This window comes from Gigantopelta aegis, chromosome 6, assembly GCF_016097555.1.
Source record: "Gigantopelta aegis isolate Gae_Host chromosome 6, Gae_host_genome, whole genome shotgun sequence".
Taxonomy (NCBI): domain Eukaryota; kingdom Metazoa; phylum Mollusca; class Gastropoda; order Neomphalida; family Peltospiridae; genus Gigantopelta; species Gigantopelta aegis.
The window spans coordinates 17,466,138-17,482,483 of record NC_054704.1 but is presented as its reverse complement, the minus strand read 5'-3'; the positions used below and the strand labels follow the sequence as shown (position 1 = coordinate 17,482,483).

Below are 16,346 nucleotides of genomic sequence, written 5' to 3'. Positions count from 1 at the left end.
ATTATTAATTATATAGTTACATGCCATTCATTCGAGTCTCTTTTGACGCAAATGGACGATAACACAGGTGTAATTCCTATAAAGGTTGCGACTGAGTTTTCAAGTACATCTAAGCCGGCTGCTAAAGCGCCTGTATTAAAGGGACATTCCCGAGTTTGCTGCAACTTTTTAAATGTTATCGACTAACAGAGACCTTTTTACGATTGTAATTACATATCAAACATATTTTTCTGCATAAAATGTTAGTGAGTGTATATTAAACGTGTTTCTGATTGTTCTACTATTTGTACTAGGTTAAATTTCATTTTATTTCCTAAAATATATTTTTTGTAGACAAAATCCAGTTTGGGCTTCTTACAAATATTAAGATTCAATGTATATATGTAAGTGTATGGTTTCAATTCAAAGTACCAAAAAATAAAAATAATAATGGGCAGGCAATACCTATAAAAAGGCCACCATTAATTTAATAACACAATTTAATAACAATTCAATATCCCTTAACCTGTGAATTGCTTCAGGTTTAAGCTCGGCTTGCCAGCACATTAAAGGTACTGGATCTCCCTGAGAATGGCGTAATCGTTCCAGACAAACTCTTGCCAAACAAACTCTTGCTGTAGCCAAAGATTTTGATAACATAGGTCCCTGGAGCCATGTAGGATGGGATATCCCACGTGATGGTTGCTGAACTCTCACCCAGTAGCATACTGGTTATTCGCCACTCAAACCTGCAAATATGAAATAAATGAAAGAAAGAAGTCAGTCAAATAGTACGAAAGTAAAACAAAGTTGTACAAAATTCAGATATTGTTTACCATTAAAGAACATTTCAAACCCATAAACGACTAAAAAGTGTCACAATACCAGTTATTCTTCAATTACAAATCAAATCCTTTTTTCCTCCTAAGAATTCCCACACAAACTATATAATAGCTTTATACAAAGATAAATAGCAACCTGGTTAATGATCTAAATGTCTTTTTAATGAAAATATTAATCAGTTTCACTAATGGCAAAGCTGTCCAACCTGATTGATTGCAAATCTCAAGCCTCATTGCACTTAATTTCTACATTAAAATATACTAAAAACCACTACAAAACTGACTATCAAATTTTATTCGGAACATACTTTGCTCTTAATGTTGTACACCCATTTTTCTTACACTGACTGCTAACCTTGGTCTGTACACAGTGGAGTTCAAAGGGATATTTAAAGCCACATTATTGGTAGAACATCTAGATTACGTTAACCAGAGCACGATTGTGAACAACTGGCTGATGAATATCCTTTATTATTTACAATAAACTGAAACACTCACTTTGTTTCCCAGTTAGCATTTGTAGCCATTACTTCCCATCTACCTTCATTTTTCAACATCTCCACAGTTAGAAATGTTTTACTAGTTTGCTAAAAGAAAAAGAAAAAAGATTGAAGGAATGTTTAACGAAACCCTAACATGAAAAACTATTGGCTGTTGGGTGTCAAAGTTGCTAGACACACCGTTACAAAATCAAAACAGATGTGTTCTAAAACATCCAGTTTGTGCTAAGCCAATGACATCTTAAAATATTCAACCAAACAAATTTTATTATAGACAATTAAAACAAAAATATTCAAACTGAACATATCAAATCTACTATATGCAGAATTACCCCCCATGCACTTCAGACAATGATGTAGTTAGTGTATGTCTGCACACCCCAAAAATACAAATGCACAAGTCATTTAGGCATAACTTCCAACATTACACAGCGCCCTTACTGTATTGTCACTGTATTGTTGTGACTACGTAGTCTTTAAAAGAGAACTGGTTGTTCATTTGGCACACCACACTTGAACCAATTTTTTTCAGATACCTTGAACATTTTATACTAAAATCAGTCTGAGACATCTTCTGTACAAAGAGAATGTTAAAACTTACCCCTATGCTATTCCGAGGGTTAGCACTGACAAATGTGACATTCACTGAAGAATTCTAAAAACAAAAAACCCAAATCACAAATAAAAAATAATTCAACTGCTGCCATTAAATATACTGTTTGCTATAAACAGACCATCCTAAATTACCATAATAGAATTTGAGTTTTCAACCACAATTTGTGCATTTCATTTTTAAATAATGCAATCAGTATATTCATGTTTAAAATGCTTACTTCTGTGGCCCTTAAATGTATTCTTTGCTAAAAATTAACCATCTTAAAACACAACAGAAATTGTGCATTTCATTTTTAGATATAGAGAATACTAAACACGTTTCCATGTGAGACCATTTATATATATACTACTCAAAAGAATTTAAGGGTCAAAAATTTATAACCAAATAAGTTTCAAAGTGTATTAGATTGATGATGTAAACTACACCAAAAATTTAATTTATTGTTCCATGTTTACAAAAAACCACAAATAAACGTCACTGTATACAAGAAAGTCACATGACATGCTGTCAAAGTTGAAGGTTGTCAAACATGGATTTTACACATTAGAACATTCGTTTAATAGTGTGTGAATCCACCCCTGGCGCGAATACACTCGACACATCGTTGCCTCATGCTGTTGATCAGACGTCTGAAGAACTCTTGGGGAATGGCCTGCCACTCTGCCATAAGAAGTTGACCCAGATCATGAAGGTTGGCCGGAGGGGCATGGTTATCCCGAACTCTCCTGCCTAATTCGTCCCAGGCGTGCTCTATTGGGGCCAAGTCAGGCGAATATGCTGGCCAATACATCCTGGCGATACCTTGTTGTCTGAGAAAGTCCGTTACCACCCTGGCGCGGTGGGGTCTGGCATTGTCATCCTGCAGAACTGCCCCGCCGCCAATCTGCTGAAGGCCTGGGAGAACCAACGGCCGGATAATCTCATTCAGATAGCGGATTCCATTCAGATTGCCATCCACCACATAGAGGGGGGTCCTGTGGTGGATAGAGATGCCGCCCCACACCATGACGCTGCCACCACCGAACCGGTGACGTTGTCTAACGTTAATGTCAGTGAAGCGCTCCCCAGGACGTCTGTAGACACGAACCCGACCGTCTTTGAACTGGAGACTAAACCCTGGACTCATCAGTGAACATCACTCGACCCCACTGAACACGTTGCCACCGCAGATGAAGTGTGCACCAGTGACGTCTGGCCGTTCTGTGACGTGGTAGGAGTGGTGGTCGAACAGCCTGGCGACGGCAGCGTAGATTATTGGCTCTCAGATGATTGCGTATGGTTAGATCAGACACTCGAGTTCCAGTCGCAGTCCGCAGATTGTCACGTAATCGGCGTGCAGTGGTTGTGCGTTGACGTAGAGCCATATTGGTGATGTAGCGGTCCTCTCTATGTGTAGTGCTTCGGGGTCTTCCCGGACGTGGACGATTTCGAACAGAATTCGTTGCTTGGTACCGTTGCCACAGTCGGCCAACGACACTCTGACTGACACCAAGTCTCAGAGCACCATTTGTTTGCGTATTGCCATCCTGAAGCCAAGCAATAGCCCTTCCTCGATCTTCGATAGTCAGTTGACGTCGTACCATTGTCGAATTTGGAGTGTGCACCATACACGAACACAAGCTCCAATTATATGGAAAATTTAGCATTGGGAACATGGAATACACATGCAAAGCGTGCAAATGAAGCGCTTTGTGAAAAAGCAAGTTATGGGCACTTAGCAGACCTTTCGCTTTCGCCCTAATTTACGTGCAAATGTAAGCATGTTTTCGCCATTAGAACTAGTCGACAGTGTCAATGACAGTGGATTTTAATTCATTTATGGGTTGCTTAGACCCACTTTCGTCAAAATGGAACAATAACATGCGTGACATTATGGTCTAGCTAATATAATTGACATTCAGAAAATACTCACAAGAATTTAAGGGTCAAAAATTTATAACCAAATAAGTTTCAGAGTGTATTAGATTGATGATGTAAACTACACCAAATATTTTATTTATTGTTCCATATTTACAAAAAAACACAAATAAACGTCACTGTATACAAGAAAGTCACATGACATGCTGTCAAAGTTGAAGGTTGTCAAACATGGATTTTACACATTAGAACATTCGTTTAATAGTGTGTGAATCCACCCCTGGCACGAATACACTCGACACATCGTTGCCTCATGCTGTTGATCAGACGTCTGAAGAACTCTTGGGGAATGGCCTGCCACTCTGCCATAAGACGTTGACCCAGATCATGAAGGTGGAAAGTTTTCCTCCCGTTACCCCCCTCTATCTGTCAATCTAAAGAGGGATTTTTTTGATGGGGCGTCTATAAAAAAAATGGGGCATGGTTTTTTTGGGGATAATATAAAGAAATATAAAACAAATATATATTTAAAAAAAAAAAAAAAAAAAATTCAGGCCAAATACTAGAATAATTTCTGATTTATGGGCTGCCTACAACAGAATCACTGAGTTAGGACTTGGGTATACACACGAGACAGTAAACCATTCTGAGAATTTTGTGGATCCAACGTCTAACGCGTGTACAAATCTGATTGAGAACAGATGGTGGTGTGTAAAACGCCAGCTCCCAAGTACGCACAGCACTCGTGGTAATTTTGCACTTCATTTGTGTGAATATATGTGGAGAGCACAGTTTTCAAAGAAAGAAATATTTGCGGAGCTTCTGAAAGCAATCGCCAAAGAATACACCTTTTAATCGTAAGTATACTTGTAGAATACAGTATTTTCAGTTATGACAACAATGGCCGACATACTTGTGTTGATACGTTACCTCGCTTGACTTTTTGGATTCATAATAGCTAATTTGGTGGTAAGATATTTGTTAGCATACTTACCTCATATAGTTAATTTATTACATTACAATTTTTGCAAATACTTGAAAATAAATTTATTAGTATATATCGGGGGGTAACGGGAGGAAATATTACCTGGCGCGGTGGGGTCTGGCATTGTCATCCTGCAGAACTGCCCCGCCGCCAATTTGCTGAAGGCCTGGGAGAACCAACGGCCGGATAATCTCATTCAGATAGCGGATTCCATTCAGATTGCCATCCACCACATAGAGGGGGGTCCTGTGGTGGATAGAGATGCCGCCCACACCATGACGCTGCCACCACCGAACCGGTGACGTTGTCTAACGTTAACGTCAGCGAAGCGCTCCCCAGGACGTCTGCAGACACGAACCCGACCGTCGTTGAACTGGAGACTAAACCTGGACTCATCAGTGAACATCACTCGACCCTACTGAACACGTTGCCACCGCAGATGAAGCGTGCACCAGCGACGTCTGGCCGTTCTGTGACGTGGTAGGAGTGGTGGTCGAACAGCCTGGCGACGGCAGCGTAGATTATTGGCTCTCAGACGATTGCGTATGGTTTGATCAAGACACTCGAGTTCCAGTCGCAGTCCGCAGATTGTCACGTAATCGGCGTGCAGTGGTTGTGCGTTGACGTAGAGCCTTATTGGTGATGTAGCGGTCCTCTCTATTTGTAGTGCTTCGGGGTCTTCCCGAACGTGGACGATTTCGAACAGAATTCGTTGCTTGGTATCGTTGCCACAGTCGGCCAACGACACTCTGACTGACACCAAGTCTCAGAGCAACATTTGTTTGCGTATTGCCATCCTGAAGCCAAGCAATAGCCCTTCCTCGATCTTCGATAGTCAGTTGAAGTCGTACCATTACTTCCAAAGTAACTAAACAAGACATGAAAATGCAGAGATTAAAGACCAGGAAAATGACATCGCTTACCAAATGAGTCAATTAACAAAATTATGTCATATTGTGGTCACTTCATTTTGCTATTTATCAATGAAACTTTGCATTCCTATGCCACACATCAATGAAGTTTACATAAACAATATTAGAAACATATTCAAGGCTCAACAAAATTATTAAAATATATATTTTTTGTTAAATTATGTTGCTAATATTAATCATAAGAATTAACAGCAAGTATTCCCCCCCCCCCCCCCCATTTAAAAATTTAAATCAAAAGAACCATGTGCACACTATTTGCATGAAGATCTATGCGGAGTTGTACTAAATGACAGTCTATCACCTTGTCCAGGGCTTCTAGATTATGGTAGCCCCACTCCCATGGCTAGTGATATTCAATGTTGAGCTAGTAAATAACTACTATTGCCATGCCTGACGGCTAGTGAAATTTTTGGGTCAAATGTTGCAGTCAAGTCTATTTTGTAAATATATATATCCTGCCCCCACCTGAAACCCCAATGTTAGTGTTTTTAAGCTGTATCTCCCTTTTTAGGTGACTATCTGATTATTACTATTATTTAGTTAAATTTTATTAACTTAAAGAGAAGTAGGGCTAGTGAATTTTTAATCGTTGCTAGTAAATGTTTTAAATCACCGATCCCATGGCTAGTGGATTTAAAAAAATTTCTAGAAGCCCTGCCTTATCTGAGGTCAGGACCTCTCACGACCGTCTTTTCAAAAGAGACGATAAATATCACATTTCTCTTCCACTGCATGTATAAATGTCTTTACTTGACAATGTCTTCTGACAATCCACAAGGACATCTCCAAAATGCTTGCCCAGTGGAGGCCTGTCAAATATGACAGGTGGAAGAAATGAAAGCTGTTTGCTCAGCAAGTTAGGTGGGTTGGGACCTGGTTCTGAAGGAACTCCCTGGGAAAGAAATAAAATTAAATACAATTTTCAGTTAGAATTAAAATGTCACTAATTTCAAGCTGTAGAAGTTGGAGATTCTGTCATTTGGAAAAGAGACCTCAAAGAACAATGAAGGAAGGAATAAATAAATTCTTAACGACACCTCGGCATGAAAAATGTATTGGTAAAGGTAAGTCTATCTTCAAGAGAAAAAGAAAGCAATAAGCTGAAGAAATAAGATAATTTTAGGAAAGAAACAACCAATTTAAAAACAGAATTGGTAAGAGATTTAGTATAACAACTTCCAATGGCATAAAATATTACTTTTCAAAATGCCAACTCACCAGTTGGCTAATACACATTTATTAACATAAAAAGATTCTTTGCTTATAATTAGTTATAGTATATTGTAACAGTGACTACTAACACTAATTCATTAACATCTGTTCTAGTTAGATAGGAACTCTGGCAGAAAGACAAAGGAAGATTTGCTTATTGTCACCTCAACACATTTTAAATTGATTATTTGGTGACTAAAGTTAGTTTGTTTTTGCTTAACGACACCACTAGAGCACATTGATTAATCATCGACTACTGGATGTCAAACATTTGGTATGTCTTCAGAGGAAACCCGCTAGATTTTTCGTTATGCAGCAAGGGATCTTTTATATGCACTTTCCCACAGACAGGAAAGCACATACCATGGCCTTTGACCAGTTGTGGTGTACTGGTTGGAATGAGAGAAAAAATCCAATTAGCTGAATGGATCTACAGAGGTGATTCAATCCTGCGACACAAGCACCTCAAGCGAGCACTTAACCGACTGAGCTAAATCCCACTCCCTATTTGGTGACAAACACATGGTTATTTAGACATTTGGTCAACAAAGAGAAAGAAGAGGCTTGCTGCTGCTACATGGGCTACTCCAAATGAAAAACCAGCAAAGGATCTTTTATAGGCAATTTTCCAAAGACCAGTCTTGGGGAAAAGGGGACAGAAAAACAGTACACTACCACATCCTTTGGCAGAATGAATGATGTACCCCAGCACGAAAATACATCGGGGTGTCAAAGGGGTAATGCAAACAAAAAAGTGATGATCAACATCAACCAAGATTGAAATAAAAACAGTGTAAAGAACCATGCAAAAATACAAATATCACAGATGGACAAGGACTTTCACTCAAAATTTAAATTCTGCCAGGCACAGGGGCACCTGGCAGAAGGACTGCATATCCCCAGCAGGATGCTTGAAATTCAGAATAGAGATAAGTTGTAGGATCATCATTTCTCTTTCAAATTTGTCTAGTTTTGAATAACTAAATTTGCCTAACTAACCGTAGCCATATTTTCTGCGAGAATCTTGAAATTCTGGATGTATCCATCAAGGGTCCGAGGACCAAAAATAGTAGATGCCCCTTCATACCTCTGAATCTGAAAAAATAAATAAAAATAAAATAAAATAAAATTTAGATAAACCAACAAATAAATATTCAATAAACCTGAAATCAATTTTTGTAGTCACAAACCATCAAATGGATATTTTTACTCAGTTACTTACCTGGTATTCTTCATATGTTGCAACATAATCGCCATAATCATTGGACAAACCAGCAATAACAGATAAGGTGTCAGCAGGAAAACCACCAGCTTTTAGTGTCTGCAATAACAATATAGAAAATCTGTATGGTATTAAAAGTTAACAGTTGGTTTTGTTTAACGACACCACTAGAGCACATTGATTTATTCATGATCAGCTACTGGATGTCAAACATTTGATAATTTTTTCCATCCATTATGAGATTTTAAAATAATTAGTATTACCCAATGGAAGACAAAGTTAAAGTTTGTTTTGTTTATCCATACCACTAGAGCACAGAAAGTTTGTTTTGTTTAACAACATCACTAGAGCACATTGATTTAATAATCGGCTATTGGATGTCAAACATATGGTAATTCTGACAGTCTTAGAAAGAAAACCCGCTACATTTTTCTATTAGCAGCAAGGGATGGTTTATATGCACCATCCCACAGACAGGGTAATACATACCATGGCCCTTGATATGCCAGTCGTGGTGCACTGGCTGGAAGGAGAAATAGACCAATGGGCACACCGACGGGGATCGATCCCAGATCGAGCGAATACTTTACCACTGGGCCAAGTCCCGCCCCCCACTAGAGCACATTTATTTATTAATCATTGGCTACTGGATGTCAAACATTTGGTCATTGACAGTCAGAGAAGAAACTCGCTACATTTTCAAATGGAAGACAAAATTTAAGCCTAAATGTCTCTAATTGTTATAGCAATGTGTTACTATGACACTAGCAATACACTATGCCAGTGATTTTATAGGTGTACTATTATGTATACTTGCCATAGACAAAAAGAAATGCATGTAATGGTTAAAGAAATGGATGTAATGGTGAAAGACATGAAAACATACGTGAACTCTGCTGGAACAGCAATGATGGCCAACTGACCAAGTCTCAAGATTTGCACTTCAATAATCTGTGTTTGCCATAGATATGGGAAACTAATCTACAACACAAATTGCCATACATAATTAAAGTTTAATAGCAAAAGCCAAATGTCTACATTAAAAAAAAACATGTACACACCCATTTTAAAAACTGACATGCAAACGATTGTTTCGAGAAATAAACCCATATTAGTGTTTTTCAAACACGATTGGAGATACACACTTTTCATACTTATTCTGATCCCAGTAACCAAGTTTTATATTTTAATAATAAAGCTTGTAATTATTTTTATTATTCACATGGTTCAACACAACAGAGTTAAAATAAAAACCATCCAAAGCACAATTGTAATAGTAATCACATGACCAACCAATGATGTAATGTTAGAAAACATCATACATAACATGACCTTGTTTCCCCCAGTCTTAGCTCTCTGTATGTGAAATTTATAATCACATTTTATATTTCATTGAAGGAACATACCCTAGTTTCAGCCCATGAAAATGCACACTAAGTTTAGTTAATCTACAAACCTGTATAACATTTGGATAAAGTTACAATTGAGTGTGTGACTTTGAAATGGTGAAATACACTCTAAAAATAGACTAAAACTTGACTATAACTGTTACTTCTCAGACGCACGCACGTTTTTAAAAATATGAGAAATGCATTTTATGATATTGGGATCACAAAACACTTCGAATGTACGAAAATGGATAACAAACAATAAAATCTAAATAAAGTATAATTTCAGTTATCAAAATGGCTCTAATAGTAAAAAAATATGCCTTATTGTTTAAAAACTAGGGTGTGTCCCCTTTAATAAAGTAACATTCATTGTAACTTTATTTTGTCTTGTCATTCATCGGTCATTAGATGTACTTTTCTATAAAGGTAGATATAAATAATTCTTACAAGATGTCGCTTATTAAAATGACATATCTGAAAATGCCGTCATTTGGTCATCTCCCAACAGTCTTTATTCATACATAATAACATTGATAATAAAGAAATGATTACACTTGCTCATATAATAATCTCCAAGTATCAAATAGTGTTTTGTAGTTACATGTACCTCGCCAGTATCAAGCAGTATGGGCTTTGGGTGATGACAGGCAACTTGAGCTGCTGTTGGGTTTTGCAGCAGATTGCGGACAGTGTTCCAGAATATGTTTGTTGAAGTTTTACCTAGAGAACGGAAAACCAGTACTTTTATACACACTTGTGTTGTTGTACAATAGTTTTTTCTGACGTCTAAATTATTGGTAAATTCAAAAACATGTTTAGGTAGTACTAAACCAAATAACTTCCGGCTGGTGCACCCAATGTTTGATAGAGGTTAACACCACAAGTCCTGGTATTGGTGATAAATGTGAGCGTGTTGGTTGTAAAAATAAAATTAGTTTTATCTGGGCAAAAAAATACATGCAATTTTATTTCATCTAGTACAACTGTCAAGTAGCCTTGTGCTTGGAGCATGTATGTGGTAACCAGTGTTTGAGATTAACAGTATCCTGATATCCCGGGGATAGCAGATTTTAATTTTGGATACCAGACTTCAAGAACCCAGTATCCCGCCAGGATACCATATAATGTTTTGTAAAAAAAAATATTTGTTGCACCAATAAAGTCGTCATTTACCGGCGAAGTTAACAGTAGTTTCAAGCTATGCCATAACAATATTTCCTCACTGAAATACACAGAAAAGGCAAGTAGCCATTATGTTTTCAACCAATACAGCCTTTTTCTATTTAATAAAATTAAAATTGGCTTGCTTCATATTTGAATATCAGGTTACCATATCCGAAAGTGGGATACTAAATTATCAAGTGGGATACCAGATTTTAAAATGTTGGTATCCAATTGGGATACTGCAAAAAAAAATCAATTTTGAACACTGGTAACTGCAAAAAACAGTACTCAAATTTTGTTTGGAGCTGGGGTAGTCATAGACACTACCAGTTATCTCTGAAATGTGCAACCTGACCCTCATTTTTTTTTTTTCTGATTCACTTCAAAGGAGGAAGGGTGGTAGCATTTATATCTGTGGCGTTTATGTCAACTGATAAGCTGCAGGTAGGAGTTTTAGCCACACGTTAATACTGTCGTCTATGGGATTTGATTTGGTAGTACACACCCTTTAATGGTGTACATCAGAGAACTTTTTTTTTTTTTTTTTTTTAAAGAACACCTCTACAGGACATGCATCAGTTGGACCGGCCTCGGTGGTGTCGTGGTTAGGCCATCAGTCTACAGGCTGGTAGGTACTGGGTTCGGATCCCAGTCGAGGCATGGGATTTTTAATCCAGATACCAACTCCAAACCCTGAGTGAGTGCTCCGCAAGGCTCAATGGATAGGTGTAAACCACTTGAACCGACCAGTGATCCATAACTGGTTCAACAAAGGCCATGGTTTGTGCTATCCTGCCTGTGAGAAGCACAAATAACAGATCCCCTGCTGCTAATCGGAAAGAGTAGTGGCGACAGCGGGTTTCCTATCAAAATCTGTGTGGTCCATAACCATATGTCTGACGCCATATAACCGTAAATAAAAATGTGTTGAGTGCATCGTTAAATAAAACATTTCTTTCTTTCTTTTCCATCAATTGACGATTGCTATTGAATTTCTAATATTTTATATTCTGACAGTCTTCCAAGGAAACCAATTGTCCCGTTAGTAAAAAAGGGATTGTTTATATATGCATCATACCACAGAATGAATGAATGAATGTTTAATTATACCCCAGCATGAAAAATACATTCTACAGAGTATAGCACATGCCACAACCTTTGATATACCAAATGATACGCTATCGGATAGAGGTAAATTTACTTTAATTTTGTTACAAATAAGAAATAAGTTTCGTCCTACTCTTAAAACCCCCCAGGTGTTTAAGTATAATAAATGTATGTAGTTAATATGTACGACTGTTTGATAAAAACAGGCCTTGTAAATTTGGCCCTTGGTTTTTAACATACCTTTGGTTACCAACACAAGGAGCAAAAATGGTGCAGTGAGACTGGTAAACAAATAAAACCGATTTATTCTTATAAGCAGTTGTTGGCCTGTTACAAACCCTATCATAATAAAATATTTTTTAAACACCAGATCACACAGATTACCCCAAAAATAATTCATTTGTAAATATTCTTAAAATGACTACAGACAAAATTAACAGACAGTAATACTGTAAAAAGCTTACCTTGTTTAAAATCAAACATGCCTGGACCATCAGTCGTGCCAGCTGCAAAACTGTACCCCATAGCGGGTTTACAAAGAGAAATCTATAAAACAAATTACCACAGATTTAGTATTCTAGCATGTCATAATATAAGGTCAAACGATTCCCAGCCAAATATTTTATATCTTACAACTTCAGCAGCAGTATAAATTTGTTCTTCCTTTTTTACTGTTAAAATATTAAATAAAAAATGCAGTCCCTACTGAACAACAAATTAAAGTTACAGTTTGTTTTGTTTAACAACACCACTAGAGCACACTGATTAATCAATCATCGGCTATTGTATGTCAAACATTTGGTAATTTCGACACGTAGTCATCAGAGGAAACCTGCTACATTTTTTCTAATGCAGCAAGGGATATATGCACTTTCCCCACAAACAGGAAAACACATACTACAGCATTTCTCCAGTTGTGGTGTACTGGTTGGAATGAAAAAAAAACCCAATCAGCTGAATAGATCCACCAAGGTGATTCGATCCTGTGATGCATGCACCTCAAGCGAGCACTCAACTGACTAAGCTAAATCCTGCCCTGAACAACAAACTACTACAATCACAGATCAGGAAATAAAGCATTTACAAATGAAATGAGAAACAATGAAAGAAACAACAGACATCTCTAAAGCACATTGATTTATTAAACATCAGCTATTGGATGTCAAACATTTGGTAATTTTGAGTCTTAAAGAGGAAACCAGCTACATTTTTCCATTAGTAGCAAGGGATCTTTTATATGCACCATCCCACAGACAAAAAGCACAAACCATGGCCTTTGATATACAAGTCATGGTGCACTGGCTGAAGCGAGAAATAGCCCAATGTTCCCATCAACAGGGATTGATCTCAAGACTATTACAGTTTTGTCTAGAGCCTATAATTCATGAAGAGCAGGGGTTCAAAATTCACATTGCCAGATGCATGTGGCAAATAGAATTTTTGTTTGAGTTTTATTTTGACAATCCTTGATGTCAGACATCCATCATCTTTTTTTTTGTTGTTGTTTTTGTTGTTGATGATGGATTGATGTTATGTAAATGCCATCTGTTAGAGCGTTTTGTAAACAAAAGCAAATTACAATTAAATTGTTTACTTTTAAACTTAATATTAAGGCGAGATGTGGTAAAATACTAGTATGTGGGTCAAATATACAACGTAATTGGCACTTAAAGAAAAGTGAATTTTAAAGAAGTTTGTTTTGTTTAATGACACCACTAGAGCACATTAATTTATTAATCATCTGCTATTGGATGTCAAACCTATGGTCATTTTGACACAGTCATAGAGAGGAAACCTGCTACATTTTTTCATTAGTAGCAAGGGATCTTTTACATGTACCATCCCACAGATAGGATAGCACATACCATGGCCTTTGATATACCAGTACTGATGCACTGGCTGGAATGAGAAAGGGCCCACAGATGCGGATCAATACTAAACCGACCGCGCATCAGGCATGCACTTTACCACTGGGCTTCGTCCCGCCACTTGAATCACATTTAATCCCTTGAAGGGACTGGAAAAAACTAACATTTTCTATTTGACGTAATAGGCCTACATAGTATACATACATTTCCAGTCGAGTTGAGTGAAGAGACTTTGACATTTGGCATGTCTACATAGCTGTGACGGAAATCTACTGGTCCTGAGATCGGTTTTGTGGCAGCATCATACAGGTACTAAAACAAAACATAGTAGTTTTGATCAAAATCAATAGAAAAAATTCACCAATTATATTAAAACAGTGCAAAGAGCTGTGAAAAAAAATAGAAATATCACAGTAACAATATAACAATTTACAATAAAATTCAACAACTCAAGTTTCAAAACCAGTTCAAAATTTAATTGAAACAATTACATTTCTTCTACCAAATATATATTTTTTCGTTTATTTCGGATGAATTTTTATTTTCTATTTTTTTTATTTAACGACGCACTCAACACATTTTAATTACGGTTATATGGCGTCAGACATATGGTTAAGGACCACACAGATATTGAGAGAGGAAACCCGCTGTGGCCACTTCATGGGCTACTCTTTTCGATTAGCAGAATAGCACATACCACGGCCTTTGATATATCAGTTGTGGTGCACTGGCTGGAGCGAGAAATAGCCCAATGGGCCCACTGACAGGGATCGATCCCACACCAACTGCGCATCAAGCGAGCGCTTTACCAATGGTCTATGTCTCGCTCCTAAATATTTTTGATGATTGCATTCCACCAAAATGTAATGCATTGCCAGATTTTTTTTTAAATCAACATTTTTGACATTTGTTTTAAAAAGAGTGAGAAGGTTGAAGTAAAGTATATACTTTGTATATTGTTGTTACATTGTTGTACTGGCCATTTCATTTAAAAAGAAAGACTTAAATGGTTACTGAAAAGGTTCATGATAAAAGGTTTGTTTTCTTTACACTATAGTACATTAAGGTTTATCATGTTCACCCATTATTACTCTTGTATATTTGTAATTTGTCAATACAGTTGGGTCTCCAATTAAGATGACCAGAAACACATTGAATATACAAACACTGATATTCTAAACAAGAAAATATATTTAATATGCAAGTTTAGTCGTAGAAATATTTTATTTTTCGGAAACATCTTACAATGCAGCAAACTCAGGGATGTCCCTTTAATCGATTACCTTTCTAACAAACCATGGTATCATTTCTCGTGCTGTTTGCAGGTGGTTAATGTGATGCCAAAACAATATGAATCTAGGTCAAGCCACAGTTCCTTGTTGTACTTGCTGACAGTTCGCAAATACCACACGTAATTATTCAGCTAATTGGTTTATTTAATCGTTCGAACTGTTAGTGGGGATTGTATTTACTCTCGCAGTCTTCTGTACCGTATAGGCCATGTATGTATTATAACTGCAATAACTGTACGTTTTATCGGTTCTTCACATTTGTCTACATTTATGCGTTTACTTCAATCAAATTACTGATGATGATGATGATAACTAGGGTTTCGAACACGCCCATCCCGAGTCCGACCTCCGATAAGATCGGTGGCCTGACTCGGGATGGAGGGGGGTTGAAAACGGGCAGAATTTTGAAAATAGCAATTAGTAAAAAAGTTAATAGAATAAATAAAATAAATAAAAAGGTTACAAGCCAAAAATAAAAAGAATTGACTGCTCGGCCGAATATTTATATAATTTGGAGCATTTTAGAAGGACAGTCCAAAATTAAATAAGAGAAAGAAAAGAGGATCGGACTATTTAATAATATTATTTAAAAAAAGAAGTAATTTCGACATAAACTTTTGAACGCAGATCTAAAAGATTAAAGTCCGATCGATATGTCCACGAGAGTGGCCTCGTTAAGGCCGTTTGGGTGCACAGCTTAAAGGGACAAGATGGGTTGCATCCCGTCAAGAAAACCCCTAGATTGACAGTCGATAGACGTTGAAGGTGTAGTGCTGTGCTGAAATACAGATCTTGAGAAGCCGAATCCGTCTGAACGAGAGAGAGTATCAGACTAGGGTATAGTCCAGTCGTCATGCTTTGGTATAGTGGTGCGGACGGGCCCGACTCCGGAGGATACGAGATGGTATCACTATAAAGCAAGGTAAAGTCTAGAAAAAGAGTAGTAGGGGCCGACCCCGCTTCCTATTTCTTCTTAAAATGGGGCGGTCAATCTTCCAGTGCTGCTAGGACAGGCTCGGACATGTAGAGACTAAACGCGAACAACCGTGGCGTTCTGCAGAATGGCCGTCATACGAGTCACGAAAAAAAACAAGTCGACAGTCAGACGGAGAAATGACGTGGAGGCAAGGGATCTCGCTAAAAAAGAATCCAACCTGGTGGTGCAGGCTGTCGAAACGAGAAGCGTTCCAGCGTTCAATCAGTTCCAATGGCCGCATACATCCCAGTAGAAAACTTCATTTCGCTGACAAAAACAACGAAATGAAGGACCCCCAAGTCGAGCACACGAAAGCACGTGCAGTGTGCACAAGCGAAACAAACACGTCTTACCGCGTGGAGCTCCAGACTGGGAATGCAAATTACTGAGACACTGACTTAGT

General features: G+C 37.6%; 1 protein-coding gene across 1 annotated transcript; it reads right to left on the bottom strand.

Annotated features, from left to right (window-relative positions):
• Window positions 1–523: 523 nt before the first annotated feature.
• Window positions 524–14,800, bottom strand: LOC121376332 (neutral ceramidase 2-like). The gene is made up of 11 exons (XM_041504177.1): window positions 14,767–14,800; window positions 13,880–13,987; window positions 12,272–12,353; window positions 10,144–10,256; window positions 8,146–8,244; window positions 7,923–8,018; window positions 6,469–6,603; window positions 4,830–4,838; window positions 1,923–1,976; window positions 1,320–1,408; window positions 524–728 (listed from the first exon to the last, which is right to left on the bottom strand). Exons 2-11 carry the CDS (start codon window positions 13,919–13,921, stop codon window positions 524–526), a joined length of 924 nt encoding a protein of 307 aa, XP_041360111.1. The 5' UTR covers window positions 13,922–13,987; window positions 14,767–14,800.
• Between the last annotated feature and the right edge of the window lie 1,546 nt (window positions 14,801–16,346).

Bases quoted from the DNA above. Each gene is read 5' to 3' on its own strand.
- LOC121376332 (XM_041504177.1), bottom strand. From the start codon at position 13,921: ATGCCAAATGTCAAAGTCTCTTCACTCAACTCGACTGGAAAT. The intron at 6,604-7,922 runs GTTAGTTAGGCA...TTTCTTTCCCAG, and splicing joins TCGCAGAAAATATGGCTACG to GGAGTTCCTTCAGAACCAGG. The intron at 729-1,319 runs GTGAGTGTTTCA...TCATATTTGCAG, and splicing joins AATGCTAACTGGGAAACAAA to GTTTGAGTGGCGAATAACCA.